Source organism: Aspergillus sydowii (genome assembly GCF_001890705.1).
Source record: "Aspergillus sydowii CBS 593.65 unplaced genomic scaffold ASPSYscaffold_12, whole genome shotgun sequence".
In the NCBI taxonomy this organism is placed as follows: domain Eukaryota; kingdom Fungi; phylum Ascomycota; class Eurotiomycetes; order Eurotiales; family Aspergillaceae; genus Aspergillus; species Aspergillus sydowii.
Genome location: NW_024467870.1, coordinates 804785 through 823100, shown reverse-complemented (window position 1 = coordinate 823100; position 18316 = coordinate 804785). Strand labels below are relative to the sequence as shown.

The following is an 18316-nucleotide window of genomic DNA, read 5'->3' as shown; positions in this document are numbered from 1 at the left end:
ATGGAAGAGCAGGTAAGCACTCGCAGTCTTCGCCGGAAAACCGTCTCTTGGTTCTCCAGAATAATATCACACCCTCGCAAGACAATTGAAGCCAAGGATACGAAAATATCCCATGTTTCGACCCCCGCCGCCCGCCGACGTTCCCCTCGTGTGCCCCTCCTTGGCTGTGACGCACGCCGATATCTTTTTTTTTTTTTGTTCATTTTTTGCACCACAAGATGCCATGCAGCCATCCTAACTGATGTACAATCTACTAGGTAGCAAAGGCCATAGAAATAGCCGGGGATCCATACCCTAACACCGATGCCACCCTGAAAGCCCAAGCCTTCGAATACATCAACCAGCTCCGCTCCGACCCCTCAGGCTGGCAGGTCTGCCTCGCCCTCTTCACCAAGGACCCGCCCCAGTCTGACATCGTCCGCCATGTGTCGTTAGAGGTTGTCAACAGCGCTGCCCAGGCGGGCCTCATTGATGCCCAGGCGCTTGGGTACGTCCGAGATAGTATACTGGGGTACCTGCGCCAGGTGTACGGCAGTGAGAACTCGAACCCGGACCCGGCCAGTATTCAGAACAAAATTGCGCAGACCATTACCTTCCTCTTTTCCGCACTGTACGGCAACGGATGGGAGTCCTTCTTCGATGACATTCTTGCCCTCACGCACAAGTCGCCGTCTAGCACCTCACTGGACAACCCGCTGGGTATTGTGTTCTACCTCCGCGTGATCAACTCTATCCACGATGAGATTGGTGATGTGCTTGTGTCACGGTCTCGCACCGAGCAGGAACGGGCGAATGCACTGAAGGATTTGATCCGGGTGAGAGATATGCAGAAGATTGCCAACTCGTGGCAGGAGATTTTGTCCCAGTGGATGGATGGCGATGACCAGATTGTCGAGATGTCGCTCAAGGCTGTTGGGAGCTGGGTGAGCTGGATTGACATCGGGCTGGTAGTGAACCAAACGATGCTCGACCTACTCTTCCAGCAGCTCGGACGGGCGCAGAAAGAAGACCTCCGCGAGGGAGAAGATAAAGTGCGAGATGCGGCCGTGGATGTTTTCACGGAGATCGTCGGCAAGAAGATGAAGCCGGAAGACAAAATTGACATGATTGCATTCTTGAACCTTGATAGTGTGATTTCCCAGATCTCGTCCAGTCCCCCGCTCTACGCCAACCGGTTCACATCCAAATACGACACCGACCTCGCCGAAACGGTTGCGAAACTGGTCAATACTACGGTGGCAGATATTGTGCGGGCTTTGGATCAAGAGACCGTTTCCGCTCAGTGCAAAGAGAAAGCCAATGGGCTGTTGTTGGTCTTCCTCCCTCACATCCTGCGGTACTTCTCCGACGAGTATGACGAAGTCTGCTCGACTGTCATTCCGTGCGTCAGTGACTTGCTCTCGTATCTGCGGAAGGTCGCCAAGCTCAACCCTGAGCTCGCCTCTCAAAACTCATCCATCCTCCTCCCAATCCTGAAGGCGATCATCTCCAAGATGCGATACGACGAGACTGCCTCCTGGGGCGACGACGATGATCAGACCGACGAGGCTGAATTCCAGGAACTCCGCAAACGGCTTGGAACTTTGCAGCAGATTGTCGCAACTATCGACGAGAGACTTTACATGGAAGCAATCTCGGAACTCGTGGCGGCCACCTTTGAAAACATGCGCCAGTCTGGGGCTCAGCTAGACTGGAGAGATTTGGACCTTGCATTGCATGAGATGTTCCTTTTCGGAGAATCCGCTACCAAGGGTGGCAGTCTTTACACCAAGGGACAGCCTAACAACCCATCTGCGGAGAGACTAGTCGAGATGATGCGGCGTATGGTCGAGTCAGATATCCGATCCTTCACCCACCCGGCGACACAGTTACAGTATATGGAGATTGTTGTTCGCTACAGCTCCTTCTTCCAGCTCCACACCCAGTTGATTCCCAGTGTTTTGGAGAGCTTCCTCCAACTTGCGCGCCACCCAATGAAGAAGGTCAAGACCAGAGCTTGGTACTTGTTCCAACGCCTGGCGAAGCAGCTGCGGGCCTACGTCGGTAATGTTGCTGAGACTGTAGTAGAGGCATTGCGTGACTTGCTAGTCATCCAGGCTGAGCTGCCCTCTGAGGGCTCTGACGGAGACGAGATGTCGTCGGAGGACCACGAAGGGTCTGCCGATGCTGTGTTCAACAGTCAACTGTACCTATTCGAAGCTGTTGGAATTATCTGCTCCATCCCCACCATCCCTGCGGACAAGCAGGTGCTTTACGCACAATCCGTGTTGACACCCGTCTTTGTCGACATGGAAAAGAACCTAGGCCCTGCCAAATCAGGCGATGAGCGATCCATGCTCCAAATACACCACGATATCATGGCGCTTGGTACACTTGCCAGAGGGTTCTCGGACTGGATGCCCGGAACCAGTTCCCCTTCACAGCTCCCTGCACCCGAAGTGTCCGAAGCGTTTTCCCAGGTTTCAGAAGCGACCCTCGTTGCTCTAGAGTCTCTCAAGGGATCATTCAATGTCCGAACCGCTTCCCGCTTTGCTTTCTCCCGACTGATTGGTGTCCTTGGATCCCGGATCCTTCCCCAGCTCCCAAGATGGATCGATGGTCTGCTCACCCAGTCTTCGACGCGTGACGAGATGGCGCTGTTCCTGCGTCTGCTCGACCAAGTTATCTTTGGCTTCAAGGGCGAAATATACAACATCCTTGATGCGTTGTTGACACCTTTCCTACAACGGGTGTTTAGCGGGATTGCTGATCCAGCCTCTGGCACTGATGATGAAATCCACGTGGCAGAGTTGAAGAGGGAGTACCTGAACTTCCTGCTGGCGGTACTAAACAATGACCTGGGTGCTGTGATCATCAGCGAACGTGAGTTTCAACGAAGTGAATTTGGTTTAATCTTCTCCCTGACGAATATTTAATAGGAAACCAACCCATGTTCGACACTGTCATTACGACAATCGAACATTTCGCCAAGGACGTCGACGACTTTATGACCGCCAAGATGGCATTCAATGTGCTAGCAAAGATGGGAAGCTCCTGGGGTGGTCCGGATATCGCACCAGCAGCTTCAAACGGAGCCGACGCAACGCAGGTCGCTCTCCCAGGCTTCGGACAGTTCATGATTACGCGATTCTCTCCGCTCTGCTGGGCTCTCCCGGCGAATCCATCCTTCAACTCGAAAGACGCGCAGGCGAAGCAGGTCCTCGCGGAGGCGGGAGCTATGCAACGGATCATCTACGGGAAGATGGGTATGGAGTATATTGAGTATCTCCGGGACCGGGAGTTGCCTGGTATGGGTATGGGTGCAGACCTGGTAGAGGAGTACGTGGGAACGTTGAGCAGGCTGGATCTGAGAAGCTTCCGGCAGTTCTTTCCGGTATGTTTTCTCCACAACCCCATGAATAATATATGTACTAATCCCACGCGCAGTCATTTATTCAACGATTGAGCGCATGAACATACTCGTCATCTCTGCATAACCATTTTCCCCTTTCTGAATTTTTGTTCTCTCGATTTCCACTTCCCTTGGTTTATTTCCCAACATCTATTCCATTCCACTATGTTCCATCTTCTTAGATATCCCCTCGGTTTGATTTGACGACTGACGTTTACGCCCCCTTTCTTTCTCTCTCTTCCTCTCTCCCTATCGGCGGCCCATTCCCTGCCATCCTCATATGAATTCACGTCTCACGCACGGACTCTCATGAATGAATACACAGGGTTTGGGATAAAAGGTATATAGTTTGTGAGGCATTTGCATGAATTGGCGTTGAAGTGCAGAGTATTTCTCTAGCATGCAGAAGCACATAAAAAAGCAAAATAAATGATGTAAGTAGTAAGTAGTAACTAAATAGTAACTGGAGTATCTAGGTTTAGAGTAGGTAGGAAGGCGAGGTATCTTATGAAGACTTGAACCCGGAGAAGTGTCGTAAGAAGATATTACTCGTAACAGTTCTGGGTCTTAAATTCTGTGCAGCAACCGCATGTTCACGCCCAACCCCTCAGCCAGGGCGCCAATTCTCTCTCGTTCACAGCCAGGGCCGAAACAAACGCAGCAATACAAGGCGTTCCCAAGGGGGCGACCTTTCGAACTTTAACTCTTCCAACGAATTGTTTTATGGCAGAGTGGTTGCACAGATTCCGAGGATTGGTATGTAGATAGATTAATGCACAAAGTATGTACTTGGTGTATCCGGGTTCCGGAGGGGCCCGGATCAGACGGTGCTAGTTGTTAGTGCCGATCTGCCAATTCTTTGTGCCGACTGTCTGATTTGGTAACTGGTCGTTTGACCTGTCTCTGCCTGGCGCACTGGTGCATTTCTTCTGATATAGCGGTATTGTGCTGAGGTCAATATGGAAGAGACTGGGTTGCTGTTAGTAGTACAGTGTTCATATTCTCCTTATATACTTCCTCTAGTATTGCGCAAGCAGACTTGTAGATGACACAAATACGTACTGTACCACCATCTCCACTGACATCCGAAACAGACAAAGCAGCCGGAATTCCCTGGCCATGCACAGCAGGGCAGACTGGACGGAACTTTGCAGCTGTGCAGCCATGATGACGGCAGCTGCGTCCCCTGCCTCTCAGCGTCCACGTCCGTTCTCGTTTCCTCCGCATTCTCGCCGTTCCTTTAACTCTTGCTCCCTCGCAAGCTTCCTTGCCATTCTTTAATCCTTCCTGGCTCCGTCAGCCAGCGGTTAATTCTATTTTTTTTTTCCCATTTTAGCACCTTGCGTGTGCATACCACCTTCCCGGCTATTCCGTATTCCTATACCATGGGGGTGTTCAAGAACTTCATCGAGCCTGGTGGTCTGTCTTATCCCCGGGTTTCTTGTCTTGAGTGCAAAGATACTGACATCATGCCGTGCTAGGCATCGTTATTATCTTTACCGTTACTACCCTCTACAACCGCCGCCGCCGTCGTCCTGTCGTCAGCCCATCGGACACTCCTACCGTTGAATCCCCCTTACTCCCAGATCCAAATGATGCGAAACCGATCGAAGAGGATGGTTATACTCGATCAGTTGAGAACAGTCGCACAGTCCAGTCGCGAATCCTTGCGCGCTTCCCCTTCTTGATAGAGATATGGTACTGGCTGCTCATATACTGGGTATGTTGTTCTCGATCAAGGCTGGTACATTTCTGACGGCGGGTCTAGATCTATCAGGGTCTGCGTGCAATCTCAGCGCGAGCGATCAGCGGCCATGATTCTATCTTTGACAGAGCCGAGCACCATGCTCTTCAGATCCTTGGGCTGGAGCACACCCTTCATATTGATGCCGAGTTGGCGGTCCAGCAATTCGTTCTCACAAAAGCGCCCTGGCTCATGCCGTTTTTGGCCCGTGTATACTATTCACATATAATATTGGGCGTGGCATTCTTCGCGTACAGCTACACCTTCATGAAGCGCGACAAGTTCCAAGCTCTCCGCCGCACGCTGGCCCTTGAGAATGTCATCGCATTTGTTATTATAACCTTATGGCGGTGCTCGCCGCCTCGTCTTCTTCCGGAAGAGTACGGGTTCATCGATGTGCTGCATAGTAACAATGGTGGCTCCGCCTGGACCCAGAATAGGTTCCAGCTCACCATCGCTGCAATGCCCTCGCTGCATTTCGGCAACTCGATGTTCATCGCGCTGTGTCTAGTCAGGTTCAGCCCGCACTGGTACCTCAGGGCCATCGCCCCTCTGTGGCCTGCCCTCATGGCGTTCACAGTCGTCGCGACAGCTAACCATTTCATTCTCGATGCGGTGGTTGGGGCGTGCGTGGTGCTTGTCGCGTACCGGTTCAACTATGTCATGTTGGGTCTTTTGCCCGTGGAGAGGCTGCTGTTCAGACTGCTGCGGTTGGAGAAGCCCTAAATTTTGAATGTGTATACTTAGCTGGTTATCAATATTACGTTGGGACATTGGTATCGGATGTGGATTGACCGGACATTGTAAGCGCCCCGACATGGTGACGGATTCCTTTTCCCGCTCCTCGTAGCGTAGCAAACGAGAACCGCCGGACCATGCGAGCCGGGATTTTGCGATTACGTATTTCTCCATAACATCCAGATCGAAGTACATCTTCCAGTCCGAACTGAGAGAGAATCCGCGTGATTGATCCGATACTTGATCACGTGCTCGGACAGGAACGAGGACGAGTACCACGTTTCACCGAGGCAGCAAACATCTCGCAGTGTCCGTATTGTGAAAGTCCGAACCAATTTTTTGGACACCTTGGACGATAACGGGCATATGATATATCAAGGTAACAAGTGATAGACACCCAAAACCCAACCCTAAGTTCTACTCCAGACTCCAGCTCAGACTGCGGAGACGAGCCTCCGTCCGAGTCTCCGAGAGCATGCGCGGGCGAAAACCCGACCCGAATCCAGCAAGTATACGCGCCGCCATCGGGACGGAACCCAGCCGTGGCGATTCCCCAGGTCGATACGTGCGTGCATACATTAGTGAGCCTAGCGACTGGAGCAACAAGGGCTTGGCCTAGAGCGTCAGGTAGCGAGCGGGCACGTCATTTTCGCAGGCTAGACCAGAAGTCGGCTCGGTGAGAGTTCTCAGAAAAGGGACCCGATGCGAGAGCTCCGGTCTCCAACTCTGAGAGGAGAAAGGGAGGAAATTTCCCCTCATGCGGTTCCGGAGTTTGCCGTAGCTGTGCGGAGTAGCGAGTGCATGGTACCTTGCTAGTGGAGGAAATAATGGGTGACTTGGAGTGGCCGGTGTAAGATGCACATCGGGGGGTCTCCGGGACTTGACTTGTACCTGGACGATAAATAGATAATAATTAAGGTGAGAAGTAGACTTGAAGTGATTATGATTGCGAGTTTGGCTGGTGTATGGAGTTACTGAGAGTTGGTGCGCTGTGTATTCAGTATTCATAGGATTCATTATTGTGTATTGTAAGATATGCTGCTGTCATGTGCATCGGCCCCAAGTCCGAGCTATTTATTTATTATGGGGTTCCGGGTAATATCGAGGGGCGGTGAGCTCGTGACCCAAGGGAGAAGCCGATGCCGGTCTGGCTCACCTGGCAGGCTTTTCTGGCTCTGGCTCTGCTCTGGCTTCTCAGTTCTCTGGTACGGTGCTGCACCTGTAGGGATTGGATCGAGATTTGGCTCGCCCGCCGGTAGGGCGGCCAGCGCCATTATCCGTGTATTTTGACAAGGGGCAAAGAACAGATTTTTACCGTTGGCTCGCTGGCTGACTGGCTGACTGTTATTGCCAGAAAAAAGCAACGTGCCACGTAGATTCCATTGGCGATTAATATTTTTTTTTTTTTTTAATGCTGTGAATCACCTGATAAAATTCTCCTTGAGTACTGCGTAGATTATCAGTCGGGGCTGATTGTCAATTGACGATCTCTCCCCGTTTTTCTCCCTCCGTCTATAATTTCCCTTCTCCACAGTCCGCTTCTCTCGCGACTCGCAACTCCAACCCCTTCCCTTCCCATTTCTATTCTTCTTCTTTGCCGGGTGGTTGTCGCTATCTTTATTGTTTGCTTCCATAGACCGTTTGTGTTCTGTCTTGCATAGAGGATAGACTTTTTGCTCTCTCGCGCCCTGCTCCCGCCATGACAAGCGTCAAGGAAGCCGTCAAAGAGTCCTTGGTCGGCACCCATGTCGACGAGCCCAACCTGTCCAGGCAGGTCAAGACCAATTTCCTCAAGCATGCTCGCAAGGATGCTGAAACCGGCGAGCTGTACATGACCGAGCCCGACTTTGTCGAGGCCATCGCGCCCAAGCACGAGGACTACGTGAGTTTTCCTCCCGATGTGTCATACCCTTCAGTGGACCTCAATTGACCTGATTTTCTCTTTGAACAGCACAAGATCAAGCGTGAACACTATGGAATCCTTTTCAGAGTCGCAGATTCCCGCCGGGCCGGTCGAATCAACATCCACGAATGGGCTACCTTCGAGAACCTGCTCGCGAAGCCTGATGCCGAGTACGAGATTGCCTTCCGCCTCTTCGATACCGATGGGACCGGTACGGTCAAGTGGGAGACATTCCAAAAGCTATACAACGAGAACAAAACACAGGAGAGCATACCATTTGACTGGAACTCCGAGTGGGCGGCTCTGTACACCGGAAAGACCAAGACCCGACACGACATGACATACCCGCAATTCGCGCAAATGCTGAGAGGCTTGCAAGGTGAGCGCATCCGACAGGCCTTCCACGTGTTCGACAAGGATGGCGACGGCTACATCGATCCGGAAGATTTCCAGCGTATCATCCTGGAGACCTCCAAGCACAAGCTGTCGGACTATGTGCTTGAAAACCTTCCGAGCTTGTGCAACATCTCTGCGGGCACCAAGATTTCATATGCTACCGTTCGCGCGTTTCAAAACGTGATGCGCGAGATGGACATGATCGACTTGATTATTCGCGAGGCCACGGATAAGAGCGACGATGGCAAAATTACGCGTTCCGATTTCCTCAATGCCGCCGCTCGCCTTACGCGATTCTCTCTCTTCACTCCTATGGAGGCTGATATCCTGTTTCACTTTGCCGGACTTGATGCGCCCTCTGGCCGTCTCTCGCTAAAGGACTTTTCCAAGGTCATTGATGCATCGTGGCGCATTCCCGTCGCGGCTGCTGGGGAAGCTATCTCTACTGCGTCCGGTGCCGCGCACAAGGCTGCCGATAAGACAAAGTCCGTACTTCACGGTGTTCTCGAGTCTGTTCACCACTTTGCGCTTGGCAGTCTTGCTGGTGCCTTTGGTGCGTTCATGGTCTATCCCATTGATCTTGTCAAGACACGAATGCAAAACCAGCGCTCGAGCCGTGTCGGTGAGAGATTGTACAATAACTCGATGGACTGCGCCCGGAAAGTCATTCGCAACGAGGGCTTTACGGGTCTTTACTCGGGTGTTATTCCTCAGCTGATCGGTGTCGCTCCCGAGAAGGCTATCAAGCTGACTGTCAACGACCTTGTTCGTGGATTCTTCATGAACCAAGGGAATGGCAAGATCAAGTCCTACCAGGAGGTTATTGCTGGTGGTACCGCGGGTGCTTGTCAAGTTGTAAGTGCACATCCACTGGTCGGTAAGTAATGTCAGCTAACAACTCAGGTTTTCACCAACCCCTTGGAAATCGTCAAGATTCGCCTGCAGGTTCAGGGTGAGATCGCCAAGACCGTCGAGGGAGCTCCTCGCCGCTCCGCGCTTTGGATTGTCAAGAACTTGGGTCTGGTCGGTTTGTACAAGGGCGCCAGCGCTTGTTTGCTCCGTGATGTCCCTTTCTCCGCCATCTACTTCCCTACATACTCCCACCTTAAAACCGACTTCTTCGGAGAATCCCGAACGCACAAGCTCGGTGTCGTCCAGCTCCTCACCGCCGGTGCGATCGCCGGTATGCCCGCTGCCTATCTTACAACGCCCTGTGACGTGATCAAGACCCGTCTCCAGGTCGAAGCCCGCAAGGGCGAGAAGGCATACACCGGTCTGCGCCACTGCGCGGCATCAATATTGAAGGACGAGGGCTTCAAGGCCTTCTTCAAGGGTGGTCCCGCTCGTATCCTGCGTTCGTCACCACAGTTCGGTTTCACTCTTGCCGCCTACGAAGTTCTCCAGAAGTGGCTCCCAATGCCCGGCACCCAGGAGGTCTCTCCTACCGGGCAGGTTGAACCCGGTGTCGGCGTACCCGTCGCCAAAGAGCCCCTCCCCTACCTGCGATCAAGGAACGCCTTGAAACTCATCCTCGACCTCGACGAGAACATCGGCCGCATTCCTATCCCCGACACCCAGCGGTGGCCTAAGTTGATCCGGCCCACAAGCCAATAGATAAACTTTTCGGAAGAAAGAAAGAGAGATTTTGTGATTTACTAGCGATGCGTTGATTTCTTTTCTCATTTGGGATTGGATTGGATCGAAAATACATTTCCTTTTTTTCATACATACACACACACACTCACACCTCTACCCGCACCGTGTTTTGGTTCTTGCGGTCTTTTGCTATTCTCTTATACGGGAGGCTGGGGCTGCTGGTTTCACATCTCACTATGTATCAAAAGCAGATAGACTGGGAGAGAGAGGGTCATCCACCCACAAACATACCACCATACCATACCTTACCATAGTACTTACACAGTGATTTACTTGGAATTTCTATGCATGCATGATTGGCCATAAGAGCTGTTATTTTCGAGAAATATACCGATATACTAATCAGACTTGAGGCCTGTTGGCTTGTTGGCTTGTGATGAATTGCATGCATATGTTGGTTGATTTTTTGGGGTTGCCTGTATGTTTGCATGTACATGTCTTTAGTCTATCTAATTTATTTCCCTTGAGTTTTCAATTTGTTTCTTACCTTTGAGTAGACACCTGATTACTATCAAAGGTTTACTTGCTCAGGGGCTGTTATATATATTTCATGGTCGGAGACACTTATGAAATTTCTGTTTTGGAGTTGGTTCCAAGCCGAGTGGTATCGTCTAGTCTGGAAGTAATGTACATGTGTAGAAAGGGTGAATATAGTTACAGTATATGCTTAATCAAGTATACCGTACGCGAATTAATACTGTCGCAGCGTACCGCATCTGCGAAGCGCAGGTGTTCAACGAGACACGCCATATGTCTAGAACCAATCATCTATTGAACCCGCTGCTCAATTCGACCGCATGTCCGATGCCGAGTCACTCAATTTCATAGGCACCAACGTTCGAGGTGAGGTAGTGTCAAGTCTAGAAGAAGCTCACTTTCCGCTTCGCTTGGTTGTCCTTCGCCGTTGACTCGTCCGTCGCGTCTACCGCAGGTACAGCAGGATCCTTACCCGCCTGCTCCTGCAGCTGCGCACGTTTATCAGCCTTCGCCTTCTCAGCCGCATCTTCCTCAGCCTTCTTCTGCTTTTGATGCCACAATGAATCCTCGCGCTCAATTTCTCTCAGGACTATATCAAGCAAACATTAAGTCAGTTATACCAATCCAACTAAGCCAAACTCAATCGATAGCAGGAAAACCGTAAAAGAAGGTAAAAAAGGAAAAGGAGAACTAACCCTCATCCCACTCCCTCTCAACCCTCTCCTCGCCCGTCCCCAGCAACTTCTTCACATCTACCTCCTCTCCCCTCTGCACCTTCCCAATAACCTCCCTCAGCAGCCGGATTTTCGCGTCCGTGCTGCGCAAATACCCCGTGTACTCGTTCTTCAGCGCAATCATCCGAATCGCCTGCGACCCGATCAGGATGAAGATGATTATGTAGAAGGAGGCGGGGTTCCATTCTCGCGATTTTGACGCCGAGGCGGAGGAGGATTGTGAAGAGCGGAAGCGTAAGGACTTGGGAAGAAGAGAGGCCCAGAAGGACGGTTGGATGATTTTCGGGAGAGAGTCGGTGCGGGTGCTGTATGCGTGCGATTGGAGTCTTTGAGATGTTGTTGGTGGTAATGGTCGTCGGAGGGTTGGTCGTTGTGAGAGGCGCGGTGTTGGCGGGTGTATTTGGAGCGGTGTGCTCTGTGGTAAGCGAATGCGGAGGCGTGTGGGATTCATTGTGAGAGAGGTCGTGGGTTTGTACACAGTACAGGAGATGAAGTCGAAGAGAGTCGGTCGAATTGCCATAAAGCAATTCGGATAATTTGCTCGTCGCCTGAGGCAGCAACGGAGCGAAAGTCGGGGAACCGGACAGGTTACGCTAATCCCGTTTCGGGGCCGTTGCTGCGACAACGCGCTCCCGTTGGTCTTGGCCAGGAATCATCAGCCTTCTGTTGTTCAAGCTTGGAGTTGAATGTCGAATTGAGCTGAATTCACTGCACCGCATCTGCATCACTAACACCCCCCAGCCTTTCCCCGGCACGAAATACCTAAAGACATGATATAGCCTACCATGGCAGTTACATCTTTCCCCTCCGATTCCGCCGTGGAATCGGTAAAACAGACCGTGCGGTCGGCGTCAACATGCTCGAATGCCACCGTGTTATCGCTCCAAACGCTCATCCGAAGCCCAGCAGATGTCGAAAGTGCAACGGTGAAGAAAGTAGGAAGATCTACGAAAGCTACGAATTTAAATACAACGGCCGCGTCGAGGACGAAGACCTCACGGACGAGAGCGACGACGAAGACGAAAACGTCAACACAAGAGACTGCCCCTAATACGCTCGGCGAGTCGCGGTTATCGAACCAAGAGAGACTTGTGCTAGCGACAGAGGTGTTTAATACAACGTTGAAGACTCTTTCAGATGCGGTGAGAACATCGGCACCAAGGTTGAAAGAACGCAAAGAATCAAGTCCCGTGAAACGGGGGACGAAGTCAAATCGATCGAAACCAGCGCAAGCAGAGGACCAGACACCGACAGCAACGGACAATGGGGTTTCGGCGGTTGGGGAATGCGCGAGACTATCACTCTCGTGTCTCCGGTTGTTGAAAAGTGAATCAGGAACTGGAGGTCAAGGAGATGGAATGCCGAATATGCAGCTCGAACAAGGTGCGTGCATTTTGGCGGGCAGACTTTTAGGCCTGGGCCTCAACGACATGGCGTATAGAGAGCTGAGGGGGCTCAAGAGGAGAATCCAGCAGTATCTTGATGCGCTGGCGAGCGGCAGCAACAAGACGGGGAAAAAGGATGTTCGTGATGCGGAGGCCGAAGAAGCAGCCAAAGAACGGATGTCAGACCTTTTGTCCTTCTCGAACATTTCAGAAGCTCGGTCGGTTCATGGTCTACTCGTGTCGTTCCAGTCGAATGCGTTACGTTTAATATCGGCGGAGAAACGACCCGCTACCACCCAGAAACTCGTTCCTTCCCTTCAACTGGCCGATGGAAGTAGCCCGGCTAGTGTGATATTGGCGGCAATCGAATCAGGGGCACTTTCCAAGGACAAAGGGGCAGTTCAGCTTCAGTTATTGTCGAGTACACTTTTGTCCCTTTCCGCACAAAACAGCAATGCAAACACCGGAAAGGACCGCTTGAAGCCGGTAACGCTTTTGAATCTACAACTCTTATCGCTCGAGATCCGATGTATGTCTTGGAAGATATCTGGTCATGTCTGTGAGGATGGCAAGGAGATGTGGGATCCCTTGGCCCGATACATCGGGACCTTTGCGCAGGCGACAAAAAGCATCGAGAAGGTCGAATTTGCTTCCATATATAAGAACATCGTTCGACTCCAGTCTGCTTTCGCAAAGACGCAGACCCGTTCCTCGACGAACATTAAGGATAATTTGTCAGTCGCCAGGATTGCCACCATTCTGGGGCAGCTCGCCCAGGACGCAGGGTGCTTCAAGGAAGCCCTACAGCTTTTCACGGAATCTCTTCAACCATTGTCTCATGGCCAATGTCTAGGATTGGCTACCGTTCGGTGTAAGATTGCGACACTCCATTTCCAAGCAATTAAGTCATCAGTGAGACTCGAGGGGCAGGTTTCCGAAGCAGTTTCCGAAGCAGCGACTGCCCTCAGCCTGCCACTAAAAGGAAGTTCGCATGATCTAGATGAGCTGCTGGTCGAGTCAGCTAAGCTGAAGAAGCTTGCCATGAGTTGGTTTGGCGATATAGTATCCAAGGAACAGGACTCTCAACACGATAATGCCACCTTCCCGCGAATTTACGCGTATTTGAATGCCTTTGTGCGCTTCTTGAGACGCTATATTGGACGCCGGCATGCGGATGACGAACTGAAGGACCAAGAAGGGTTCCAGAAACGCATCGATACCGCCCAGAATATTGTATTCGCAGCCGTGGATTCTACCGTCGCCATTGGAAGACTATCGGTCATGTCTCAACGCCCGCCTTGGGATGAAATAGTCTCTACGCTACTTGATTGCCAACGCCTTCTCACGACGATCGATTCATCCGAAGACAACCCAGCTATCGTCGATTCTGTTGGTATGGCCCTCGTGAAATTGTCAAATCTTTTCTGGTCTCGATATCTCAAAGAAAAAGAGGCTGGCAAGAGTGCGCGGGAACTTCTGCCATTGTTAAAACAATCCGCCAATTTGCTTTCTGGGTGTTCAAACTGTCAGCGGACGACTGGTTTCGCTCCCCTCAAGTACGAAAGACTAGCACATACGTATATTGAGGCAAATGGTATTTCAGAAGCAGAAACCGCTTTTTGCAAATCTATCAGCGAACATATTGCCACCGGGGCTCTCGACAAGATTACTTCTAGTACCGATGGATGTTTCCCTCATCAGATTAGCCACGACCCAAAACGCAGCGAGTTCACGCTCGGGCGAGTTTTTTCTGCCTATCTCAAAGTGAAGCTGCGGAATAAGCGATCCGCAGTGAACGAGATCTTCGATGACGATGCCCTCCCTACTGTCCAACGAGGTCACGTTCTAGAATGGCAGCTGGGAATTCTAACGGAAATCCAGTCCGTTGCAAACAGTGAGCACATCTTCCGCTCCATTTTCACTGAGGTTGCGTCAAGACTTTTAGACGTCTACTCGGCGGCGGAACACCCACTTCGGCGGTTGCGTGTTGTTTTGTGCGGTTTGCGGTTTGCACTGGAGCAGCCCGGAGCTTTAGATTCAGAACTCATTGAGCGATTTGTTGCCGAGGGGCGACAAGGGGCGAATTGCGATGACCACGAAGACGATAACGATATAGCTTCTCTATCTACGCACCTTAGGAACTCGGTTCGCCTCACATTGGACCTTCTTGAAGGTACCCTCGGACCTGAGCAGCTGACTTCGATCATATCATCCTGGAATGCGATGCTGCAAGAATGTACTGGGCTGAATTCCCTCGTATCATGTGTTGGCAACGTCGAGTATTATATGCTTCAGATGAAAGCCGTTGTCGACTACACCGAAATCCATGGTCTCTGGAAATTTCAGCTCTCCACGCTGGAGTTGGTATTGCGTGTTACCGAGTTACAGGGTGTGGGAGCATTCTCCGAGGCGATTGTCGTTCTCTCCCGACTTGTTCTGCAATATTGCCGCCTTGGGTTTTGTACCAAAGCGCGTTCTCTCCTTATTCGGGCAGACCGCTATATTACACAGCATGAAGTCTCTTGTTTGGCGAGGTTATCGTATGACTTGGCTAGCGTGGGGTTCTACCTTGAGACCGGCGACAATCAAAAAGCGGCGAGTATCCTTTCGGCGGCTAGAATGCTCTATGAGAAGAATCAATCAGTGGAAGACCTCAGCGACTGCTCGGTCTTGACCAAGATCTCTTGGGAACGATTAGTTGCCGATGCAGCCTTTATGAGTTCGCGACTATCCTTTGCCCAAGGCTTGATCAAGGATGCTCTTTACTTTGCCAAATTGTCTGTTAGGCTAAACTGCAGGATATGGGCAAAGGTTGAGAAGCTTGCGCAGAAGAAACAGGAAAAAGCTATTGCTGGCGATGGCTCCGAACTCGAGCTTGTTGTCGAGGGAATGGCAAAGCTTGAGGTGTCGAAAACATCCTCGACCTATTCCCAAGGTGCTCCATTCTGGCCGCATATCGGGTCGCATCACAGCTCGTTGCTCCATCTGGCCAACCTGTCCGCACACCATGGATTGTTCCAAGATGCCATATACTATGGGGAGCAAGCCTTGAAAATTAACAAGTCTTTGAATGCCAACGTTCGTTTAATCGCCTCCCAAGCGCAGCTAGGTTCTCACTGGATTCTTGGCGGCCATATTTCTGAAGGGCAAGAACTTCTGGAATCCGCTAAAGAATCAGCCCTGCAGCTTGAAAGCAGTATTGAGCTTGTTTCACTGCGGCTAAGTCTTGCTGCACTTCATAGAGTGGAGGGCGATTATCGCAACGAATACAGGACTCTTCGAGAGGCAGAGAAGCTTATGGGCGGCCTTTTTGAAACTGAGCCGACAATTGAATCCGCGGATCTGCCTGAATTGGAGGGAAAAATGGATAAACTACGGATTCGGCCAAAGAGTAGGTCGACTAGGCAAACTGCCGCGGCATCAACTCGGAAAACTCGCAGCGGAACAACCTCAGCACGAAGTACTCCCAAGCCACCACCAAGTACTGAAGCGACACCAATTGATTCGAACACACTGCTCCATGTGAAGAGTGAGATCCTTCGGCAACAAGCTGGGTCTTTACGTTCACAACGCGAGTTTGAGAAAGCCTCCGGGTTGCTGAATGACGCCCGGAAGTTCGCCGTGACAAGAGATAGCAAGATATCGGTACATATTGGAGAGAGTGAGCACCTTCTCGCGGACGCCATTCGGCACTTTGCCTGCCATGCAGTATACTGTGTGCTTCCAGAATCGACGATTTCTTTGCCCTCACTACAACCCACCGGGGCCACCAGTGAGACAAGCACCAGCAAATCAACCACATCACGTAGAGCTAGGGCACCTACCAGAGGAACTCGGTCGAAAGCTCAGCCTGCAGCGGAGGAATTTTCTGTTATGCTATCCAAGGCTGGCATCTGCTTGAACGACATTTTCGACACCGCCACCCATCTCGGATCTACGCTGGATAGTCATAGTGCATCTCGGCTGATGAGCCGCATCTCCATGCTGTCTCACGCTACTGCATCTCAAAACCAAGTTGCTTGGCCGGAGTCCCCAGCAACGATGAACGAGATTGGTCGCATTGGCGCTTTTGCGAGGGAACGAGCTGCTATTGGTATCGATAAGCAATTGGCTGATTACTGTGATCCCCTGCTTTGGCCGCGCTCAGCATTGCTTGAGTCGGACGTCGTGGGCTCTGATTTCACCCAAGAGTACATTGACATACTTCCGGATAACTGGAATGTTCTCTCCCTGTCCCTCAGCGCAGATCAAACTGAATTCGTTGTTTCGCGTTTGCATCAAGGTCGCTCACCGTTCCTGCTACGCCTTCCTCTTCGACGGGGCAATTCTGAAGATGAAGAAGAGCAATTTACGTTCGAGGATGGCAGGGACGAAATGAAAGAGCTTATCCGGTTGGCTAATGAGAGCGCTCATGCCGCGAAGTTGCAAGTCGACCGACAGGCTAAGAAGGGATGGTGGAAGAACCGGGAGGCGCTTGATCGCAGGATGGAAAACTTACTACAGAACATTGAGAATGTCTGGTTTGGAGGTTTTAGGGGGATATTTTCTCCTATCCCACACGACACCAAATCTCTTTCAAGATTTGCAAGCTCTTTGGAGAATATTCTTGACAAGCACCTCCCTTCGAGGCAGAAGGGAAGTCGGGCGGAAGGTCCGAAGCTTACCCTGCATCCCAACGTGTTGGAATTGTTTGTTGGTGTTAAAGACTTGGACGAACAGGAGGATCCAGAGGATACGCTGATGGATCTGCTTTACTTTGTTGTTGATATCCTACAGTTCCAGGGCGAGCGTAATGCGTATGATGAAGTTGACTTTGACATGATGGTTGTTGAGACATTGGACGCCGTCCGGGCTTATCATGAGACAGCGGCAAGCAATGGTGCCCGGCTGCAGCGGCCGAATAACACTGTCCTTGTTCTGGACAAGTCCCTACACTTGTTCCCGTGGGAGTCGCTGCCATGTCTACAAGGGCTTCCAGTCTGCCGAGTCCCGTCCCTAGAATGTCTTCGAGAACGGGTGTTGCAGTTCCGTTCCCAGAAAAAGTCCGCCCTAGGGATCGACCGCCGCAACGGCACCTATATTCTCAATCCCACCGGTGATCTACAGACGACCCAGGGAACCTTCGAGACAGATCTGTCTAACCTTAAAGGTTGGAGCGGTGTCGTTAATTGCCAACCCTCAGAAGAAGAGTTCAGCAGTGGCCTTGACTCAAAGAGCCTATTTCTATACTTCGGGCACGGAAGCGGCGCGCAATATATCCGAGGTCGAACAATCAAGCGGCTCGATCAATGCGCAGTGACCTTCCTCATGGGTTGCAGTAGCGGCACTCTGACGGAGGCCGGCGAGTATGAGCCATATGGAACGCCGATGAATTACCTGCAAGCTGGATCTCCGGCCTTGGTGGCTACGCTGTGGGATGTCACGGACAAGGACATTGATCGGTTTGCCAAGTCGACTTTTGAGAACTGGGGACTGTTGGGGTCTGGCCCAGGCCAATGCGGAGAAGGGAGAGATGTTGGAGACGATGACACAAAAGTTGCTCTTGATGCAGCGGTTTCGCAGTCACGACGCGCTTGTGTGTTGAAGTATTTGAATGGCGCGGCGCCGGTGGTTTATGGCGTTCCTGGTATTTTTCTAGAGTAATTATTGGATGGGCCGGTGCATTGATAGAGGAGTTTGACTGTATATATATCTTTATTATTATTAATGTTATGACGATTGCATCTTCAATGCTTGTCTTTCCGAGGGAAACGTTGCCTGATGGAGAGAAACGATGCGGGGAGTGGGGGACACCTTGCCAAGACTGCCCCTCATTCCCCTCACTCGCTCTCTTTCTTGTTTCTTCCTGCGCTCGCAATAATAACAGCAACTTCAACATCTTCCATCTCATCA

The 18316-nt window shown here is 51.4% G+C and overlaps 5 protein-coding genes across 5 annotated transcripts; 4 read left to right on the top strand and 1 right to left on the bottom strand.

Moving 5' to 3' along the window:
• ASPSYDRAFT_60943 (Ran GTPase-binding protein LOS1) lies at positions 1 to 3453 on the top strand (the record flags this gene model as incomplete). The annotated part of the gene is made up of 4 exons (XM_040849918.1): positions 1 to 12; positions 258 to 2862; positions 2919 to 3373; positions 3427 to 3453. The coding sequence occupies 4 exons, from the start codon at positions 1 to 3 to the stop codon at positions 3451 to 3453; spliced, it is 3099 nt and encodes a 1032-aa protein (XP_040699041.1).
• Positions 3454 to 4776: 1323 nt separating this feature from the next.
• Positions 4777 to 5861, top strand: ASPSYDRAFT_35025 (phosphatase PAP2 family protein; the record flags this gene model as incomplete). Its single annotated transcript, XM_040845303.1, has 3 exons — positions 4777 to 4810; positions 4873 to 5111; positions 5160 to 5861. 3 exons carry the CDS (start codon positions 4777 to 4779, stop codon positions 5859 to 5861), a joined length of 975 nt encoding a protein of 324 aa, XP_040699040.1.
• A 1711-nt stretch (positions 5862 to 7572) lies between these two features.
• ASPSYDRAFT_60941 (citrin) lies at positions 7573 to 9786 on the top strand (the record flags this gene model as incomplete). Its single annotated transcript, XM_040849917.1, has 3 exons — positions 7573 to 7755; positions 7825 to 9027; positions 9076 to 9786. The coding sequence occupies 3 exons, from the start codon at positions 7573 to 7575 to the stop codon at positions 9784 to 9786; spliced, it is 2097 nt and encodes a 698-aa protein (XP_040699039.1).
• Positions 9787 to 10381: 595 nt separating this feature from the next.
• Positions 10382 to 11557, bottom strand: ASPSYDRAFT_49400 (DUF5321 domain-containing protein). Its single transcript, XM_040847823.1, has 2 exons — positions 11001 to 11557; positions 10382 to 10894 (listed from the first exon to the last, which is right to left on the bottom strand). The coding sequence occupies exons 1-2, from the start codon at positions 11488 to 11490 to the stop codon at positions 10689 to 10691; spliced, it is 696 nt and encodes a 231-aa protein (XP_040699038.1). The 5' UTR covers positions 11491 to 11557; the 3' UTR covers positions 10382 to 10688.
• A 267-nt stretch (positions 11558 to 11824) lies between these two features.
• Positions 11825 to 18067, top strand: ASPSYDRAFT_35022 (C50 family peptidase; the record flags this gene model as incomplete). The annotated part of the gene is made up of 1 exon (XM_040845302.1): positions 11825 to 18067. The coding sequence occupies one exon, from the start codon at positions 11825 to 11827 to the stop codon at positions 18065 to 18067; it is 6243 nt and encodes a 2080-aa protein (XP_040699037.1).
• Positions 18068 to 18316: the final 249 nt, after the last annotated feature.

What these genes read in the sequence shown, in the direction of transcription:
- ASPSYDRAFT_49400 (XM_040847823.1), bottom strand. Translation starts at nt 11,490, where the DNA reads ATGAATCCCACACGCCTCCGCATTCGCTTACCACAGAGCACACCGCTC. An exon ending in TGAGAGGGAGTGGGATGAGG is followed by an intron (nt 10,895 to 11,000) that starts GTTAGTTCTCCT and finishes TGCTTGATATAG; the next exon opens with TCCTGAGAGAAATTGAGCGC.